This window comes from Pan paniscus, chromosome 9 (assembly GCF_029289425.2).
Source record: "Pan paniscus chromosome 9, NHGRI_mPanPan1-v2.0_pri, whole genome shotgun sequence".
Taxonomy (NCBI): Eukaryota; Metazoa; Chordata; class Mammalia; order Primates; family Hominidae; genus Pan; species Pan paniscus.
The window spans coordinates 66349180-66367509 of NC_073258.2; the positions used below are offsets into that span (position 1 = coordinate 66349180).

Here is an 18330-nt window from a genome sequence, read left to right on the forward strand (position 1 = left end):
AGTGGCTTGTGGGCCCAGGAATCTGGGGTCTGGTGGGACAATAGCTATCCCTCAGAAACAGGCAACAGGGCTGACCAGTCACAGCTTTATTAATGACCAGGGTAACCCGTTCAGCTAGGGAGCTCCTCAATGAGAGTTCTTGGGGCAGGTGGCACGGGGCCTCCCCAAAGCCGCTCCAGCTCCCCAGTGAGGGCGGCCACCTCCTCGGCTGCCACAGCATGGGCTTGGTGAGCCCTGGCGCAGTCTAGAGCCAGGGGTGTGAGGGCCGCCTCATTTTCGTTGGTCCAGGCCAGGAGGAACTGGCACTTTTTCCGGGCCCGGTAAAGATGATCTCGCTCTTCTCTAGCCACGGCCTGTTTCCGGGCACGGCCCAGGGTCTGTGCCAGGTCCCCCAGTGCTGCCAGCGTGTAGCCTTTCTGGTTGGTCGGGCCCTCGCCCAGCAGGATGCGGGCGACCTCGTGCATAGCCCCTCGTGTGCCCAGGGGCCCCGGCGGGTGCTCGCCTGCTTCCAGCACGTGGGCTGCCGCCTGCAGGGCTTCTTCCGCAGAGGCGAAGACTTGCTGGGCACCCAGGGCTCCGGAAACGCCGAGCAGTGTGGCACAGAAGTCAGAGAGCAGCGCGTCGTCACCGCCGTGATACAGGGCGAGAGTATGCGCGTAGGCGAACAGCACATTGGGCAGCTGGAAGCGCACGAGCGGCGAGACTGGGCCGCGGCTCAGGCTGACTATCGCGGGGATGCGGGAGGGTACGACGGGCGTGCAGGCCCCCGGGACATCTCCAAGAACCCGCTCGGCGGCCGCGGGCTCCGCGGCGGAGGCATCTTTCACAGAATCCGGCGGGGTCCTCGCAGAGGCGGGCTCCAGCTCCGCGGCGTCACTACCCGGGGCATTATCCAGCTCCTCCAGAAGCCGCGGTCCGGCTCCGCGGTTCCACCACCACGGCCGCCATGGAGGCAGCAGCCGACCGGCCTCACCGCGGCTCAGCAGCCGCTCGAAGGCAGCTTTTTCGCCCGGCGCCAGCCGCTCCCAGAGTCCCGATAGGCCGCCGGGCGCCGGGCCGGAGCTGAGGCCTGCTTCCCCAGGCTCGTCCTCGGTCTCGCGTTGCTGACGCAGCCGGCGTAGGGCGCTTGCTAGGCGGCTGGGAGGAGCGCTGCGGCCGCGGAGCTCTCCCAACACCTGGTCACGGTAGAAGTTTTCTGCGCAGGTGCCATGCGTCCGGTAGCAGCGCAGCGAGCAGTAGGGCGCATTACAGCGAGGGCAGGTGTAACGCGCTGGCTGGACCTCCCCCGCCGGGCAGAAGCCACAGGGCCCGGCCGGCTCCATGGCAACTGGCACGGCGATCTACCTGCGAACGCACGCCGGTGGTAGTTCGAAACTTCCGGGGCTTCTTCGATTACTTCCGGTTCGCAGCGCGGCCGACGGCGCGCGGTGTTTTCGCAAAGCTTCCGAGGATTCTCGGCAATTTCCGCCCACGCCCGAAAGCCGAGCCCCACCCCTTTCCCTAGTAGGGCGAGAGCAGGCCCAGAAGCCGGGCGTCAGGTACGAGCCCCGCCCTGTGCGATGACGCAAGGAGCGAAAAAATGGGTCTGGCGAGCGCTTCGCCGGTGCCACGTCTCCCCCTAGTGGTCACACCAAAACGTGGCCCGATCATCTAAAGAGAAAACCCTCTCTTTTTAGCACTACAATGTGCTGTGGCATAAATCCATCTTTACTAGGCACCTACCCTGGGCCACTAATTGTGCCAAGCCTACGGGAGGCGATGCATCCCTGCGCTGGACACAGACAAATAAAATGCACTAGGGGACACAGACAAATAAAAGGACAGTTAGGGCCAGGTACGGTGGGTCACGCCGGTAATCCCAGCATTTTGGGAGGCCGAGGCGGGCAGATGACCTGAGGTCAGGAGTTTGAGACCAGCCTGACCAACATGGAGAAACCCCGTCTCTACTAAGAATACAAAATTAGCCGGGGGTGGGGGACGGGGGCTTGTAGTCCCAGCTACTCCTGAGGCTGAGGCAGGGGAATCGCTTGAACCCGGGAGGTGGAGGCTGCAGTTAGCCGAGATCGCGCCACCGCTCTCCAGCCTGCGAGCCTGGGCCACAGAGAGAAACTCCACCTCAAAAAGATAAATAGAAAGCAGCATTTAAGAAATATCTGAGCTCCTATTTGATTTTTTTCCTCCAAAACTGCCTCTTCTTTTCATTAAGTATCTTCTCATTAAATACCACTATTCATCCATCTTATTAAGTGCAGGCCCCATTCTAGGTGCCAAGAACACAATGCACATCAAAGGGAGCCGGGGGTCCCTGTTCTAATAGAGCTCACTCTTGTGGTGGAGTTGGGGGTGTGATGAACCAAACTGTGAGTGTTCTTTGCATCCCTGCTACTACTGGTGGTCTAAGCTTCCTGACCCCTCATGTGGATGACAACACATTAAGTGTTTTTCCTAACTTTCTTGCCAGCCCTCCAGAAAAACCTGCCAGAGAAATTAGATCACAAGTCAGATGAGATCCATCTGTTACTCAAAACCCTTCTGCGACTCTCCATTGCACTTGGACTCAAACCCAAACTACTCTCCATGGCTGACAAGGCCTTGCAGGATCTGCCCCCAGCCCTAGACATCACCTCTTCCCCATCTTCACACAGTCCTCTAGGCTTGAAATATTCCCCTACCTGATCACTTGACTGGTTCATCTCAGGTCTCACTCACGTCATTTAAACAGGCCCTCTCGGCTGGGCACAGTGGCTGACGCCTGTAATCTCAGCACTTTGGGAGACCAAGGTGGGCGGATCACTTGAGCCCAGTTCAAGACCAGCCTGGGCAACATAGCAAAACCCTGTCTCTACAAAAAAGTACAAAAAATTAGCCAGGTGTGGCGGTGCATGCCTGTAGTCCTCAGCTACTTTGGAGGCTGAGTAGGATCACCTGGGCCCAGGAATTGGCGGCTGCAGTGAGCCATGATTGTGCAACTGCACTCCAGCCTGGATGACAGAGAGACCTTGTCTCAAAAAGAAAAAAGAAAAGGCCGGGCACTGTGGCTCATGGTTGTAATCCCAGTACTTTGGGAGGCCGAGGTGGGCGATCACGAGGTCAAGAGATCGAGACCATCCTGGCCAACATGGGGAAACCCCATGTCTACTAAAAATACAAAAATTAGCTGGGCGTGGTGGCACATGCCTGTAGTCCCAGCTACTCAGGGGGCTGAGGCAGGAGAATGGTGTGAACCCGGGAGGCTGAGGTTGCAGTGAGCTCGGATTGCGCCACTGCACTCCAGCCTGGCGACGGTGCGAGACTCTGTCTCAATAAAATAAAATAAAATAAAGAAAAAAGAAAAACAAAAAAAGAGGCCCTCTCTGGGATGCTATTGTATCTGTCCACATCCTCCCCCTTTCTAAACTGCTAGAAGGCAGAAAGCATGTCTTTAACACCACAGAGACAAAAATAGCGAAGATTCACACACTCACTGTAAGCCAGATGTTGATTTACATCCTTTAACCCTCACAGCAGCCCTGGAGATGGCAGAGATTAAATTAGTAGTTAGTTCAAAGGCCAGCCACCCAGTAAATGGAGTAGGAAGAAAAAGAAGGTCCAAACTCAGGCAGTCAAAGTCCACAGCCCAAGGGCTTTACCCTGTTGGATGCTATTTCTCAAGAACTGGCAGGTCCAGAAACTTTAGCTGAATAAGTAAGTGGGGTTCGGAAGTGCTGGGAGGCTCAGTTGCCAGAAGGGAACCCTGAATCAGCCCCAGAGGTAACCCAACTTTTGGGAACACTGAAACCTCACTATATCCAATCACAGATGTGATTAGGTTACCAAGTCCAGCCAGGCAGTCACAGAGGTACAAACGAGGCCATGCTCCCAACATAATATTTACTTCTAAAACCAAGGCAGACCAGATTCCTGCCCTGGACTCTAAGGCCACAGCTGGTACCAAGTTCAGGGAACGGCCAGGTTCACCTTCTATACAAACCTCTTCCCCCACCCATCCCTTCTATTGCTGCCTCCATAACAAACCTCTCACCACAGTGATTCCTGCTACCTTCTCTGTTTAGAAGATGAAAAAGAATGACCTGGGGGGATTGATCAAGTTACTTAGGATAGGGAATAACCCCAATTTTACATCTGAAGCCCCCCAGGATCTGTAGCTGTTTCTTCACAGGAAATTTCTCTTGTAGTTTACCATTTCTTCCCCCCATACCAAGGGCTTCTGCCTTTTCTGCCTCACTGTTCTCCTAGGGGACATACCACCAACCCGAGAAGCACACCTCTCCCTGAGGCCTTGCAAATAAAGATGAAACAATGCGATGACTGAACTAAGTGGCTTTTTTATTAGAGAAAGCCAGAATTACAAAAGACTTAAGAGTTGGCATTGGGGCCCTTCTTCTTGCCAAAGGTGGGCACAACGTTGACAAAGCGCCGGTTGTACTGCATCCGCCGCTTAGCCCGACCTGTCTTCTTCTTCTTCTTCTCCTGTTTGGCCACCTGGAGAAGGGAGGGTTAATCAGGTCCTGTTTCCTGTCTTCCACACCTAGCATCCCTTCCCTCAGGCTCATCTCCAGGGAGGGAGAAGGCAAACCGAGTAAGAGCCCAGGGACTTGGTTTAGCTGTGAAAGGAAAAAAAGTCCTAACACCATGACCACTAATACTCTCACTCACCTTAGGAGTCTGACCTCTCACTTTTCCAGCACGGGCCAGGGAACCATGGACTTTACCTGTAGTGGGAAAGGAAGGCACCAGCAGGTAAGAGCAAGAAGGTGCCACCCAGCAGAACCCCTCTTTTCTCAATTCAAGCCTTTAAAGAGAAGCTGGGCCCAATAGGTAATGAGAACAAAGTTGCAGATATTTGACCTTGAAATCTTAAGTTTCATTTCAGGATCTTCCAGCTTCTAATTTTATAGAGCACTTTGGGGGCCCTGGTCTGACCTAATTTTAGTGTGGAAGCTGATAACCAGACTAGGATCTCGTGATGTGACTGAAATACAACTACACTCTGGCTCAGTCTCCCATGGACGTCTGTGTTCAACATGAGGGATGTAAACAGGAAGAATCACTCTGAACTGAAGACAGTGAGAAGTACTCTATTACCATAGGTGTGACACTCAGCTGTCAGGACTATGCACCCCACACTCACTAGACGCTTACCGGTACTTCAAAGAACATTCCTCTCTCACTCACCTCCAAGCATGCGGCCTGCTACTTCCAGGGTAGTCAGGGCCTCCACCCCGCACTGGCCCAGAGTGGCCTCATCCTCCAGGGGCGTGCCTGCCAGAAGCACGACTTGATCTTCCGGGGCAATGCCCTCCAGTGAGGCTACATGAGCCTACAGGGAAAGATAAGGCTCGTAAGCGTTCCCTCGGGCCGCGAGAGTGAAGAGCACAAGAAAATGGAACCCAGGGCGCACCAAGCAGCCTTACCTTGATCTGGGCGACCGTTTCCTGGCCGGTCACCTCGAAGGTGTGTAGCTCCTGGGCGCGGACAAAGAGCTGCATATTGGCGACTGAGTAAAGAAAAGACGGCTTGTAAGAGAAGCCAAGAAATGCTCTGGGATAAAGGAGATTTGGGAGTGGAAAGCGGTCCAGAAACGATTGCGACGGGATGGAGGTGGTCGCGGCGGCTCACGTGGGGAAGGCCAGGCCTCCCAAGGAGTTCGGATAGGGACTGGAGCAGGGCCACAGAGCAGGCCCCGTTCTTCGGTTCCCTCCGCGCCTTCTGACCCCGCAGCCAACCTGCTACAAGCCCTTCGGATCCAGCCAAGGCCCCATTCTTACCTGAACGGCGGTCCCAGCTACCGCGAAGATGGAGTCGAGAAAGAGGAAGAAGCGAGGGCGCGTCCGTACAGACCGCAGGCTGCGTGTCACGTCACTGCTGAGCGACCGCGCGGTTCCCTGCTATTTGTACCGCCCAAGGCAGTCCTAGCTCCGCCCCTTTACGCTCGCACCGGCGAACCTGCCTGGGCAGGCAGCTCGCGCAGGAGGGGGCGGGACCAGACAGTTGCGCGCACAGAAGGCTGGCGTAGCAGGTAAAGATGGCAGCTACCATGTTCCGGGCTACGCTGCGGGGATGGAGAACCGGTGTCCAGCGGGGCTGCGGGCTACGGCTGTTGGTGAGAGCGCTGAGCGAGGAGCTGAGGGCATCGCGTGGGTGTGAGGCTCAGTGTTAATCATTGTTAACCCCGAAAACTAAGGCATTCCTACTTGGGGCCTTAGTTTTGCCGTTTTCGATCAGGAGAACTTGTCCCGAGTGTACATATAGAATCGAGAGGGAAAATGGTAGACTGGGGTGCTCTTTGGGAGCACTTCACACAGTGCCTGGCAGTGTCTATATAAGCCACAACGTTTCAGGTAAGGGGCGGGGTCCTAGCATATGAGTGTGCGTGGGGAATTATGATTGCCTTAATTCTTTTTTTTTTTTTTTTGAGACGGAGTCTCGCTCTGTCGCCCAGGCTGGAGGGCAGTGGCGCGATCTCGGCCCACTGCAAGCTCCGCCTCCCGGATTCACGCCATCCTCCTGCCTCAGCCTCCCTTGTAGCTGGGACTACAGGCTCCCGCCACCATGCCCGGCTAATTTTTTGTATTTTTAGTAGAGACGGGGTTTCACCTTGTTAGCCAGGATGGACTGGATCTTCTGACCTCGTGATCCGCCCGCCTCGGCCTCCCAAAGTGCTGGGATTACAGGCAAGAGCCGCCGAGCCCGGCTGATTGCCTTAATTCTTAAGGCAATCATAAGATTAAACATCACTATATGCCGTCACAGATGTGATTAGGTTAGCAAGGCCAGCCAGGCAATCATGGAGGTACAAACAAGGCCACGCTGCCAATATAATAATATCTATTTCTAAAACCGAGACAGAAAGTTAAGCCTTAAGTTTCCAAAGGCTTGATTGACTTTTCAGAAGTGAACATATACTCTTTTGAATCCCACAGAAATCCTGAGAGGCAGACCAATTCAGAGTACCTGAGCCTCCTTTCCATCCCATCTGTACCCTGCACCATGGAAAACCAAAGACTGGTGCTATCTTATGTCAATCTAAATAACAGACTCTAAAAGAAAAGGATATTTATTCGGGAATGGGTATAGACTATGTGCTTATCAGGGAGGTAAAAGAAGACAAAGGTTTTTAACAGAAAAATGGGCCAGGCACGGTGGCTCACGCCTGTAATCCCAGCACTTTGGGAGGCCAAGGCGCGTAGGTCACCTGGAGTCAGGAGTTTCAGACAAGCCTGGCCAACATGGTGAAACCCGTCTCTACAAAAAATAGAAAAATTAGCCGGGTGTGATGGCGTGTGCCTGTAGTCCCAGCTACTTGGGAGGTTGAGGTAGGAGACTTGCTTGAACTTGGGAGGCGGAGGTTGCAGTGAGCCGAGATCACACCACTGCACTCCAGCCTAGGTGACAGAGTGAGACTCTATCTAAAAAAATAATAAAAATAAATAAAGGAAAGGAAAAATGAGTATTACATAATTGTTTTGAGATAGTTATCCTTGGCTACAAGGATGAATAACATGGGTGGTGCCAGTTCAAGATTGGACAGGCAGTTGTTGGACAGATGGCCTTGCAGGAATTTGTTTTGTTTTGTTTGAGAGAGTCTCGTCGCTCTGTCACCCAGGCTGGAGTGCAATGGTGCGATCTTAGCTCACTGCAACCTCCACCTCCTGGGTTCAAGCAATTCTCCTGCCTCAGCCTCCCAAGTAGCTGGGATTACAGGCATGCACCACCATGCCCGGCTAATTTTTGTATTTTCAGTAGAGACGGGGTTTCGCCATGTTGGCCAGGCTGGTGTTGAACTCCTGACCTTAGATAATCCTCCTGCCTCAGCCTCCAAAGTGCTGGGATTACAGGCGTGAGCCACCTTGCCCAGCCAGAAATATTTTTTTGTGTAAGGTTGAAGTGGCCTTTGTGCAAGGCTGTGGTTTTTGCAGTCTTTTGTGGTAGTTCTTGTTATTAAGTATTTGTGCCCAAGAACTCTCTCTTCATGGCCCTCCCTAGCTCTATTTGTTGGGATTTTTAACCCAAATGACTCACTCCATTTTGATTCTGATAGCTTTCACACCGTCGCCCAGCCTTTTATTTATGTCATTCTCTCTGCCTGTAATGTTTCCATTCTCTACTTACTGAAGTTATGCCATCCTGTGTTGGGTAGGCTAATGGAGAAATGGGATTTTTGTTTTGCTTCAGAGCCAGACCCAGGGCCCTCCAGATTACCCCAGGTTTGTGGAGTCTGTGGATGAATATCAGTTTGTGGAGCGCCTGTTACCGGCTACCAGGATCCCAGATCCCCCAAAGCATGAACATTATCCTACCCCTAGTGGCTGGCAGCCTCCCAGAGGTGAGCTGGGTGGTTAGGGATGATTTGAAAGCTTCACGGAGCATCACCTCCTCCCCAGAGGTTGGCCTCCCCCATGAGGCTCTGGACTCTCCAGTGGGTTCAGGACTCGTTTTGCAATCCCTCTGGGTTACATCTGTCTCATGCCCAAGGAAGAGCCGAGGAGTGGAGCCTTCTGTTGTTCACTGGTACTCATCCATCCACACTATTGAGATCAGGTCTTCCCCATATGGGGGAAAGTAAACAACAGAGAGAAAACCCAAGAGCTTGGACCTTCTTTCCCCCCAGCAGACTATGTACTGTAATTAAGAACACAGCTTGGAGTCAGGCAGTTCTGGGTTTGAATTTGGCTTTATTTACTGTTGACGTTATCTTGAATTAGTCACTTAGCTTGACCCAACCTGTTTTAGCAAAATGGAGATAATTTGCTCAGTACATAGAGCCCTTAGTGCAGAGCCCAGCATATGGTAGGTGCTCAGTGCTTGCAAATCCCAATCTCTTTGTTCCAGAGATTGATTTCGGCCTCCCTGACCCAGTGGAGGAGGGCAAGGGTTGGCCTAGAGGGGGACCCAAAGATCCAGGGAGGCATGTCCCTGATTTCATTTTTTCTTGAGCACCTACTTAGTGCCAGGCCTTGTGTGGGGCCTTAGGGTACCAGGGTGAACAATTTGGTCCTGACTCCAAGCTGAAGGAAAGAGGAGACCCCCTGACCTAAAGTCTGGAGGTGGCTTGGTCCAGCTGGGTGCACTGGCCCTCTGCAGACTGAGAGCAAGGGCCTTGGCTGAGGTGGGATGGCACGTAGGAAGAGTTGATTTAACAGTGTCTTTCCCTGTTGCAGACCCCCCACCCAACCTGCCTTACTTTGTACGACGTTCTCGGATGCACAACATCCCCGTCTACAAGGACATCACGCATAGCAACCGGCAGATGACTGTGATCCGGAAAGTGGAAGGGGACATCTGGGTAAGTGGGTGGGTGGGTCTGGGACTGGGCCTGACCCTTTCAGGGCTGAAGGGACAGGAGTCTTTTCAAGGGAAGGGACTCTTGGCCTGACCTGATTTGTCATCTTTCCCCAGGCCCTGCAGAAAGATGTGGAAGATTTTCTGAGCCCGCTGCTGGGGAAGACACCCGTCACCCAGGTCAATGAGGTGACAGGTACCCTACGGATCAAGGGCTACTTTGACCAGGAGCTTAAAGCCTGGCTCTTGGAGAAAGGCTTCTGAGGCCCAGCCGAGCAGCCTGCATGTCAGCATGCCCTGTGGATCAAGTCTAGGGGGCCTCAGGAGGAGGGAGGTGGGTGTTGGAGCCCCTGAGACAGGGGATACAGAAACTAGGGCTAAAGGACTTTGGGGTCAGGCCTTGCTTGCATAAAGGAGAAAACAACTCTATGTACATGCTGGGGGAGAGTGCCTAATGTGGGAGACCAAATAGGGATCACCAGGCTAATGGGGGGCGTCAGCAGCTTTCTCTCCCTCCTATCTTGGCCTGTTCTTTTTTGTTTTTTGAGACGGAGTCTCACTCTGTTGCCCAGGGTGGAGTGCAGTGGCATGATCTTGGCTCACTGCAACTTCCACCTCTGGGATCAAGGGATTCTCCTGCCTCAGCCTCTTGAGTAGCTGGGATTACAGGCGCCCACCACCACAGCCTGCTAATTTTTGTATTTTTAGTAGAGATGGGGTTTCACCATGTTGGCCAGGCTGGTCTCAAACTCCTGACTCGAAGTGATCCGCCCACCTTGGCCTCCCAAAGCGTTGGGATTATAGGCATGAGCCACGTGCCTGGTCCACCTTGGCCTGTTTTGTTTTTCTTTCCTTGGGCTCAGCAATTCAAATTCTAGTTGTTATTTGGTGGAAGCAGTAGCCCAACCCCAGTTTAGGGGAAGGTAGCACAGGGCAGAGCCACTGGGCACTTTGTTTCCTTGGCCCTCCAAAGCTCACTGTTGCAAATATCCCCAAGCCTTTGCTCTAGGCCAGATCTTGTTTGGTGCAGGTTATGGAGAACACAGATGACTCGGGCATGGGTCTTGGAGATCTTCTGTTCAAAGTACAGTGCTGGCACTGGGGCACAGAGTGCCCACGTTAGCCCCGGGCTCTGATAGAGAGGTAGGAGGCACGTTCTTGGTCACTGTTCCATTGCAGACCAGACTTGCTGGCCTGACCACAAGGGAGTGGCTGGGAACTCACAGCCAGCATAGGGACATCCCCCCGCAGCCTCCTGACCTGCAATCAAGGCTGGGGAGGGGTTTGCAGGCAGGAATATGCTGACCTTTCACCCTGCCATCCCATCCCAACCCCAGCTCACTAGCCTTCATATATGCCTTATACTTGGAGTCACAGGGGCCAAAGGCCTGAGACCCCACCCTACCCCCAAACTGGCTAAGACAGCTTTCAGTTCCTGACTCCCCAACTTGGTCTCTGCCCTGAAGCAGGGCACTGAACTCTGGGCTGCTTCTGTGTGTAAAATGGGCACATCTTCCTAATCTGTTAATGGTCAGTGGTGTCCCCAAGGATAGTGCTGGCTTCCATGGAAACCCTCACTCCTGGAGATTCCATTCCATTTTCAAGTGTACAGCCACAGCAAGGAGCCCGACACTGATTTGATCGATTCTGTGACACAAACCCCACCAACTGTTAATGCAAGTTTTTATTTGGCTGTATATACAATTTAAGCTATTAAAATTTGTACAATATTTACAAATTAAATAATCATCTGAAACTGTCTCCAACAACTCTTGTAACACAAAACCAAGGGGAAAAGACAGGGGCAGGCAGGTCCCAGCTCCTGTGGTCCCTCCTTGGCACAGAGCCTTTTCTAAACTGGAAAGACCAGGAGTCTGGCACTCCTGTTCCTCTTTCCCGGGATTAAGCATTCAACTTCAAAAGACAAAATTTAAGCCAAAAGACACTAGTAAGGAAGTAATTCCAATTCTAAACTTCAGAGGTTCTGCCAGTTGAGAAGTGGCCTTCCTTGGGCGCTGGGATTGCAGTGGTCAGGAGCAGGCGCACTGGCCCTTGCCTGGAGTGCGGCTGGGCAGTGGCTGCTGGGTGAGACAGGTCAGTCTCACTTGAGAAGCTGCAGGGGAAAGGGGCCTGGGGGGAGGGGCGGGGCAGGGTCCCTCAGTGCTGCCCGCCTGCACCCCCACTCCCAGGCATTCCTTTCCCTGAGTTGTGTGGTTGCCAGTAAGACGCAGAAATGCCACAGGGCATAGGGGGCACAGCCACCACCACAAGAGGCTTCTGGGGAGATCAGGGTAAGAAAAGGAAATGGGTACCAGTCTTAGGGGTGGGCCAGCGAGCAAGTTCATAGCTTGCCTCCAGCCCCTCTGGAGTCCACACTTGGGAACGGGAGCTAATACTGTTCGGCACTGCAGTGTGACTCCGCACATACAAGTAGGGCTTGGAGGGGCAGCCCCTTCTCCTGGAAAGGGGTGGGGGAAGAAGAGGGCTTCTCAGAGGCTAAACCTTCTGCCTTCATGGCCCCAGCAGAACACAGGGCTGAAGAGTTGGAGAGGAAGGCTGGAACTGACCCGAGATCCCCATGGCTGCCTGGGACTGGAGTCAAATGGGAACCCCAGCCTCTTTCCACTTGGCCTAGGGGATGCCGCCTCTTTCTCAGAGCTGGGGGTACTACTCCCTGGTGCAGACAGAGAGGGAGCTGGCACTTGGTGGCAGGACATGTTCCAGCGAGGGCTGCTCAAAAGAGCAGGGGCTGGGGCTGGGCTGGGGCAGTGTCAGTGGGCAACAGGAGACTCCAGCTTCTGCAGGCGGCGCCGGCGGAGCTCTGCTGCATCGGGCTCTCCATCCTCAGGCATCTCCTCTGTGCCCACTGACTCAGGAGCTGGGGACAGAGAGACTGGAAGTGGAACCTAGAGAAGTTCCCTGCTCCCCCGGCTGGAGGCCAATCACACCTACCTGGAGGCCTTTCCATTTCAGGGGCTGGTGGGGAGGCTCCTGGGGTTGGGGTCGTGGCCTCTGAGCTAGGGATGCTGGTGGAGGAGGCAGCAGCAACAACTGTAGTGGCAGTCTCCTCAGTGGAGCTGACTGAAGTGGCAGGCCGGGGGGGCCTGGGAAGAGAAGGGACGAGAGGCGGGCCTGGCCTTGGCATCCAAGGTTGGGCAGATTCTCCTGCCCTTGGTGAGCCTTGCAGAACAGAGTATAGAATGATGTGCCCTTGTGGCCCCAGTGCCTGGCAAACACAAGTGAACATGCTGAATGAACTCAGACAGGGTGACTGGACTCAAGGGCCAAATGATTCTATCCCTTAGCTGTAAGGTGCTTGCAGGCAGGGACTGTTGACCTGTTCACTCTTACCCTGCAGTCTCCACCCTGGGGAGTCAGGCACCTTATAGGGGACTCACTCAATAAGCCACAGTGCTCAAGCCTTGGACTCAAGTTCCTCTCCAAGCCTGTGCTGTCACTGCTAGATGCCAGGCATTATGTACATGTCACTTTTTTAAAAGACAGCGTCTCGGCTCTGTCACCAAAGCTGGAATTTAGTGGCACAATCATAGCTCACTGCACCCTCAAATTCCTAGGCTCAAACAATCCTCCTGCCTCAGCCTTCCAAAGTGCTGATTATAGGTGTGTATCTGGCAGTACACATCACTTATGAATATGAATTAAGACCCCTTTATTCAACTAATGAGAGGTCAAAAATGAGTGATGGGACCAGCGCTTGAACTTGGGCCAGGATGGCTCCAAGTGACTTCCTATTATTCGCTCCCTCAGTTTGGGGGCAGCAATTGCCAATCTAAGTGTCACCACATCTCAGAAGAATATCATGTGATGAACTAAAGCACTGCAAATTCTGAATAATTTGACTTTAGAAAAATAAAAAGGAATAAGATCTAAAGTCAGCTCTCGAATAAACATCACTCCTACTTAGATCCAGACATGCTTTCTGGAGTGGGAAATAAAGGCACCAGGAGTTACCAAGAACTCCTGGAGACCCTTGGTGGACCTGTAGATAGGCAGCCTGAATTGGCAGGTGTCAAAGGCCAAGAACCACTGCTGGGGACCTCTTGGCAGCTCCACTCCTGACCCACCAAACCCACTCTGCTTCCCCTGTACAGACACACCCCAAGGAGGCCAGCACGGTGAGGTACTGGTTGATCTGCAGCATGGCGGCGTCCAGCAATGTGTGGATGTTACGCAGGCTCTGCAGCCGGGCCTCCAGGTGCTGCCGCTCATGGCCCTCCAGAGCTCGTAGCTCCTCTGGGGTCAGCCCAGCAAAGCCCGCAGGGGGCACGGGCATTGGGGGGAAGGCTGGAGAGAGAGAGGCTCAGTCTGGGCTGCTGGGGCCAGACACCAACCTCACCCCCAAGAAGAACCCAGAGAGTGGCCCAGCTTACCAAAGGGTGGAGGCAGGGGCATACCCATCCAGGGAGGAGGGAAGGGGAAACCAGGGGCAGGGCCAGCCTCTGGGGCAGAGCCAGAGCCTGGGCCAGATGCTGTGGCAGAAGCAGAAGCAGCAGCAGCACTGGTGCCAGCAGCTGTGGTTGTAGCTGCTCCACTGGGCCGAGAAAGGGCTGCTGAAGAGCAGGAACGAGAAGTCAGTGAGTGTTCCATCCCTGCCACCCCCTGGCTGTCACAGTACCCAAAGGCTCACCTGCACTGGTGGATGGAGGAGCCACAGCCTCTCCTGAGCTGGGGGGAGGCGGGACAGGTGGAAAGGGGCCCATGGGGGGCCACAGTGGGAACATGCCTGGAGGAAAAGGAGGCAGGAGGCCCTGGGGGACTGCAGAGAGAAGACGGAGGTAAGGAAAGGGCCAAATGGACACAGACCCAACTCCCAGGCAGGGGGCCTGGCTATTGAGAGCTCTGTCCTATTCCCACAGGCCCTCAGCCCAGCACTGGTCACACTGACTGCAAGCATCTATTTCTCATCTTTTAATCCCTCCCTGGCCCAGACTGAGATTCTGGAGGGCAGGGACTCTCCAATTTCCCAGCACCTTCCACATCCAGCCCAGGGCAAGTATCCAGTGGTATGCCGGGTGGCCAGACAAGGGGATACTCACAGTTGGGGGGCTGAGGCAAGAGTGGTGGGGGGTGGGGGGCAGGGGGTGGCCCCTGATCCGCAGGCTCCGGGGGTGGTGGTGACTGCGCTGGCAGCGATGCACGAAGGACATCCATACGGCAGGTGGGGCAGGTCTGCTGCCGCTGGAACCAGGAGCGCAGGCAGCTGCGGGTCAAGGCCAGGCAGAGGTCAGCAGGTCCCTAGGGGCCTGCCTTCTGGGGCCTGTGCCCTGCTGTGCAGGCTCCCCAGGGCCCCTCCCACCTGGTATGGAAAATGTGGTTGCAGGGCAGTCTCTTGGCACCAGTCACCATCTCTTCTCGGCAGATGATGCAGACATTGTCCATTGCCTGGAGCTCCTCTGGGGTGGCATCTGGATACCTGGTTAGGATGACAGGGGCTGTATCAGGTCCAGAGCTGGAAGCAGAGGGACCCAGAACCGAGCTTGGGACAGCAGCCATGACAAGCCTACTTACAGGGTGTTCATGTTGCGGATAGCTCGGCGAGACATGATGGCATCTGTCACAGCTTTCTTGAACTGTCTGAAAGGACAGTCAGTGAAAGCAGGAGAAGGGACGGGATCAGGTCAGGAGGATCGGGGGACAGGGCCGGGCTCACCTCATGGCCAGGTACATGGGCCGGATGGCAAAGAGTGGGAAGGTGTGCACCTTGATCATGATGGTCATGAAGGCCATGTACAGCAGAACCTTGATGAAGCCTGAGGGGAGGGGATGCAGAAAGCAGCAGGTCACAGGGCCAGGAGGCAGAGTGGAGGATGCTGGTCCAGATCAGGAGAGGCCCAGGCCCCTCTCACCTGTAAACAGCTCTGTGTAGAGCATGTACACAGCCTTGTTGTCCCAGGGGTTCTCACTCTGGAGGTCCACGGAGTGCAGCACATACTTGATGAAGATGGTGAGCACCATCGTCATCAGGATGGCATACTGAAGGGAGAGGGGGACGAGGAGGATGTAAACACATAGCTCCCCCTTGCTGCACCCACATTGCTCCCCAAGGCCTCTGCACAGCAGGTGCAGTGGTACAATCACAGGCTCTAGACACACCCAGGGTCCTCCTAGCCCCTCCACTTACTAGCTGTGACTTTTGGCAACTCAGTGAACCTCAGTTTACTTATCTATAAAATGACATAATTAACTGTTCCTTTATAACATTATTGTCTTGCTGAATAAGAGATGCAGGTCAGGAGCTCAGCACAGGGCCTGGTGTGAAATTCGCACTCAACAAATATGAGCTGTTGTCACTGAACACATTCTCTCTCTGCCAGGGACACGCCTCCAGTTGTCCATGGAACTAATCCTCTCCTGTCCATTACCAGCTAGCTCCGGCACGAGCCTCCAGGAACCCTCTCCTGAGCCCCAGGTTGGGGCTCCTCCTCTGTCCTAGCCTCTTTGTGCGTCTCCCCAGTCACCTAGGAGTGAGCGTGTGGAGGGCAGGAGCCATATCTGATCACTGCCCCTTGGTGGCCAGCACAGGTTGGCCACATAGCAGGTGCTGAGGAAGGGTCTGTTGGGTTATTCAAGGCACATGTGGGGTCACCTCGGGCTTGTCCTCTCAACCTCCCAAGCCAGTTTTACCTCAAAGCCAAACACCAGCTGCACAGAAGCCCCACGGGTCAGGATGCTGTGATAGGCGTGGCTGACGAAGAGGAAGTCCAGGATGCCCAGGAGGAACATAAGAGCTGTGGGGACCCCCACACATGCAGGGTGGGGGGGTCAGCCCAGGGCCCAACAGCTGTTTAATGCTCTAGGACAGCCCCACCCTCAAGCCCACCATGGCCCCAGCGATCTAGTCAGGTGGGCACACTCCACTGAACCTGGCCCTCTGGGAACTTCCTGGGGGAGGGGGAGTTGTTGGGGCTGCCCAGGCTGCAGGTGAGAAGGCAAAGGGCTGAGGGCCCAGGCAGTTGAGAAGCCCTGGAGTGGAACAGCACAGAGACTATGCAAATTAACTTCCTAAATTATCTTTCCTGTACAGCTGTGGGGGGTAGCCTGTGCTCTGGAGTACAGGTCCACAGTTCACGTTCCAGTCCTCCCTTCCCCTCCCCTGAATCTCACTCACAGACAATGCGGCAGTGAAAGAGCCAGGAGATGTTGGGGCTGCGTTCCATCTGAGGCAGAGCACAGAAGAGGCCTGTCAGGAAGCCTGGGGCTCACCCCACACCCTCAACCTAGCCCTCCCTGCTCCTTAAGCCTGCCCGCTGGCTACTCCCTGGCTTCCACCTGCTCCAGAACTCCCTGCCTTGACTCACAAAGTCCACACGGTCCTCAGCCAGCCAGTGGAAACATTTGAGGAAGAGAAGAAGAGTGAAGAGTGCAACAAAGCGGGGGCTGAAGTCATCCCGAAAAACGGTGAAGGCCAGACAAGTCTCTGTGACGGCGTACCAGGAACGTTCCAGAAGGTGCTGGGGGCCAGGCAGGGAATAATGTGGATACCAAACATTCTTTCCCAGCACCCTGCCCTCACCTTTGGGGCAGCCGACATCTTACCTCCATCTCTGCTGCCCTCAGTTGCCCAAAGAACACCTTGCCCATCACCTTGCCCAGAAGGAAGACAAGGACAAAGGCCTGGATGTACAGGACCTAGGAGTGGGGAGAGGCTATGGTTTGAGGTCACTTTCTGCTTTCCTCTCCTTGGGACTCATCATGCAGGATCCTCCACATCCTCATCACAGTTTATTCAAAGTTAGGCAGCTGGCGGCTACTTCCCTACTTACCTGACCTCTAGCCCCGCCCCTTGCCCAGGCAGACTCCTCCTTCCCTCCTAGGGAGTTCCTCCCTCCCTGAGCCCTGAACTCACTGCCATGCTGGGGCTGGACTTGGTCAGGTACACCACAGTGGGGTAGAACTGGTGTTTGAGGTAGTAGGCGTGAGCCACCACAGCCCCGGTCAGCGCCAGGCTGGCCGCCATCATCACTGCCGTGCGGAACATTGCCCTGGCCCGGAGACCTGCATGGGGCAAGAAAATAACTTATGTGATGCTCATGCTGTGCAAAATAGCCCGGTGCCTGGCACAGCCTCAATTAATAGGAGAAAGTGGGGGGGGAAATCACATTTCGCCCTCGAAATCATCAGACAAAGAATAGCTTACGCTACCCCATTTTACAAATAAGACTCGAAGGGGTTAAGTGATCACACTGACGCAAGGCCTGGAACCTGGGTCAGTCTTGCTTCAAATCTAGGGCTCTTTCCACGCTGCCTGCCAAGCCGCCTCCTCTAGGGAGGCGATGAGGAAAAGCTGCAATGTTGGAGAAGGGGGAGCTGCACCGCTGACCCTCCGGTGGAGAAGATGGGGTGGGAGGCAACAGCAGAAATCTGCTCCAGGGGCGGGAATGCGCAGCCAGGGCTGAGAGCAGCCAAGGCACAGAGGGTAGCAGGCTGGGCAGGCGACAGCGCCGGTGACAGCTGTGTTAGGGTGGGCAGTTCGGACGCCCGCCCTGCGGGAGCGGGCGGGGAACGTCAGCCTGGAATCCTGGGGTCCCCCGACCCCCGGAGTAGTGTCAACTCAGAGCACCACAAAAACAGCGGGACGGGAGAGAGCAGCAGCGGGACGGGAGGAGCCGGGTCGCCCTCGCGGCCGCGCACCTGTGAGCACCAGGAGTTGCGGGCGTCGCAGGCAGGGCCCAGGCTTGAGCAGAGCGGCCGCACCGGCGTCTGAGGTCTCCAGCCAGCTGACAGGCCGAAAGCGTGCGGCGGGGCTGAAGGGCGCGCCGACTCCGGAGACCTCAAGGGTCCCGACCCCAACCACAACTCGGGCCAGACTTCGCCCCACTCACCAGGAACCCAGCGCCGCGAGCCCGCTCAATCCGCGCGACTGCGGCTGCCCCTCCGGTTAACAACACTCCCCACCCCCTGCGAACCGGAACTTCGGGGGTCAGACACCTCACTTCCGGCGGCGCGGGGCGCGGCGTGGGTCGTACCAAGTGCGTCCTGCCCTGGCTCGCACTGCGCCCTACGTGGGCCCATAGCAATGGTGTCACC

General features: G+C 55.2%; 4 protein-coding genes across 10 annotated transcripts; 1 reads left to right on the forward strand and 3 right to left on the reverse strand.

The window, feature by feature from the left end:
- Nucleotides 1–71: 71 nt before the first annotated feature.
- ZNHIT2 (zinc finger HIT-type containing 2) lies at nucleotides 72–4151 on the reverse strand. The gene has a single exon (XM_003828609.6). The coding sequence runs from the start codon at nucleotides 1320–1322 to the stop codon at nucleotides 111–113; it is 1212 nt and encodes a 403-aa protein (XP_003828657.4). The 5' UTR covers nucleotides 1323–4151; the 3' UTR covers nucleotides 72–110.
- A 154-nt stretch (nucleotides 4152–4305) lies between these two features.
- On the reverse strand, nucleotides 4306–5819 carry FAU (FAU ubiquitin like and ribosomal protein S30 fusion). The gene is made up of 5 exons (XM_003828610.4): nucleotides 5769–5819; nucleotides 5415–5497; nucleotides 5176–5320; nucleotides 4657–4712; nucleotides 4306–4482 (listed from the first exon to the last, which is right to left on the reverse strand). Exons 2-5 carry the CDS (start codon nucleotides 5487–5489, stop codon nucleotides 4357–4359), a joined length of 402 nt encoding a protein of 133 aa, XP_003828658.1. The 5' UTR covers nucleotides 5490–5497; nucleotides 5769–5819; the 3' UTR covers nucleotides 4306–4356.
- A 150-nt stretch (nucleotides 5820–5969) lies between these two features.
- On the forward strand, nucleotides 5970–11038 carry MRPL49 (mitochondrial ribosomal protein L49). 2 transcript variants are annotated; one of them, XM_003828612.5, is made up of 4 exons: nucleotides 5970–6103; nucleotides 8176–8326; nucleotides 9162–9286; nucleotides 9400–11038. In XM_003828612.5, the coding sequence occupies exons 1-4, from the start codon at nucleotides 6026–6028 to the stop codon at nucleotides 9544–9546; spliced, it is 501 nt and encodes a 166-aa protein (XP_003828660.1). In that variant the 5' UTR covers nucleotides 5970–6025; the 3' UTR covers nucleotides 9547–11038. The 2 variants fall into 2 exon arrangements, with proteins under 2 accessions (XP_003828660.1, XP_034788879.1); XM_034932988.3 differs by lacking the exon at nucleotides 8176–8326 and having other exon boundaries at nucleotides 6008–6143.
- On the reverse strand, nucleotides 10952–18278 carry SYVN1 (synoviolin 1). Of its 6 annotated transcripts, none has more exons than XM_008954042.5 (16): nucleotides 18126–18278; nucleotides 17150–17298; nucleotides 16840–16932; nucleotides 16602–16754; nucleotides 16412–16460; nucleotides 15928–16031; nucleotides 15150–15276; nucleotides 14954–15053; nucleotides 14812–14877; nucleotides 14600–14716; nucleotides 14340–14503; nucleotides 13931–14059; nucleotides 13674–13850; nucleotides 13401–13587; nucleotides 12235–12386; nucleotides 10952–12160 (listed from the first exon to the last, which is right to left on the reverse strand). In XM_008954042.5, exons 2-16 carry the CDS (start codon nucleotides 17279–17281, stop codon nucleotides 12054–12056), a joined length of 1857 nt encoding a protein of 618 aa, XP_008952290.2. In that variant the 5' UTR covers nucleotides 17282–17298; nucleotides 18126–18278; the 3' UTR covers nucleotides 10952–12053. The 6 variants fall into 6 exon arrangements, with proteins under 6 accessions (XP_008952290.2, XP_063464626.1, XP_003828655.2 ...); XM_063608556.1 differs by having other exon boundaries at nucleotides 12235–12508; XM_003828607.5 differs by having other exon boundaries at nucleotides 13674–13853.
- Nucleotides 18279–18330: the final 52 nt, after the last annotated feature.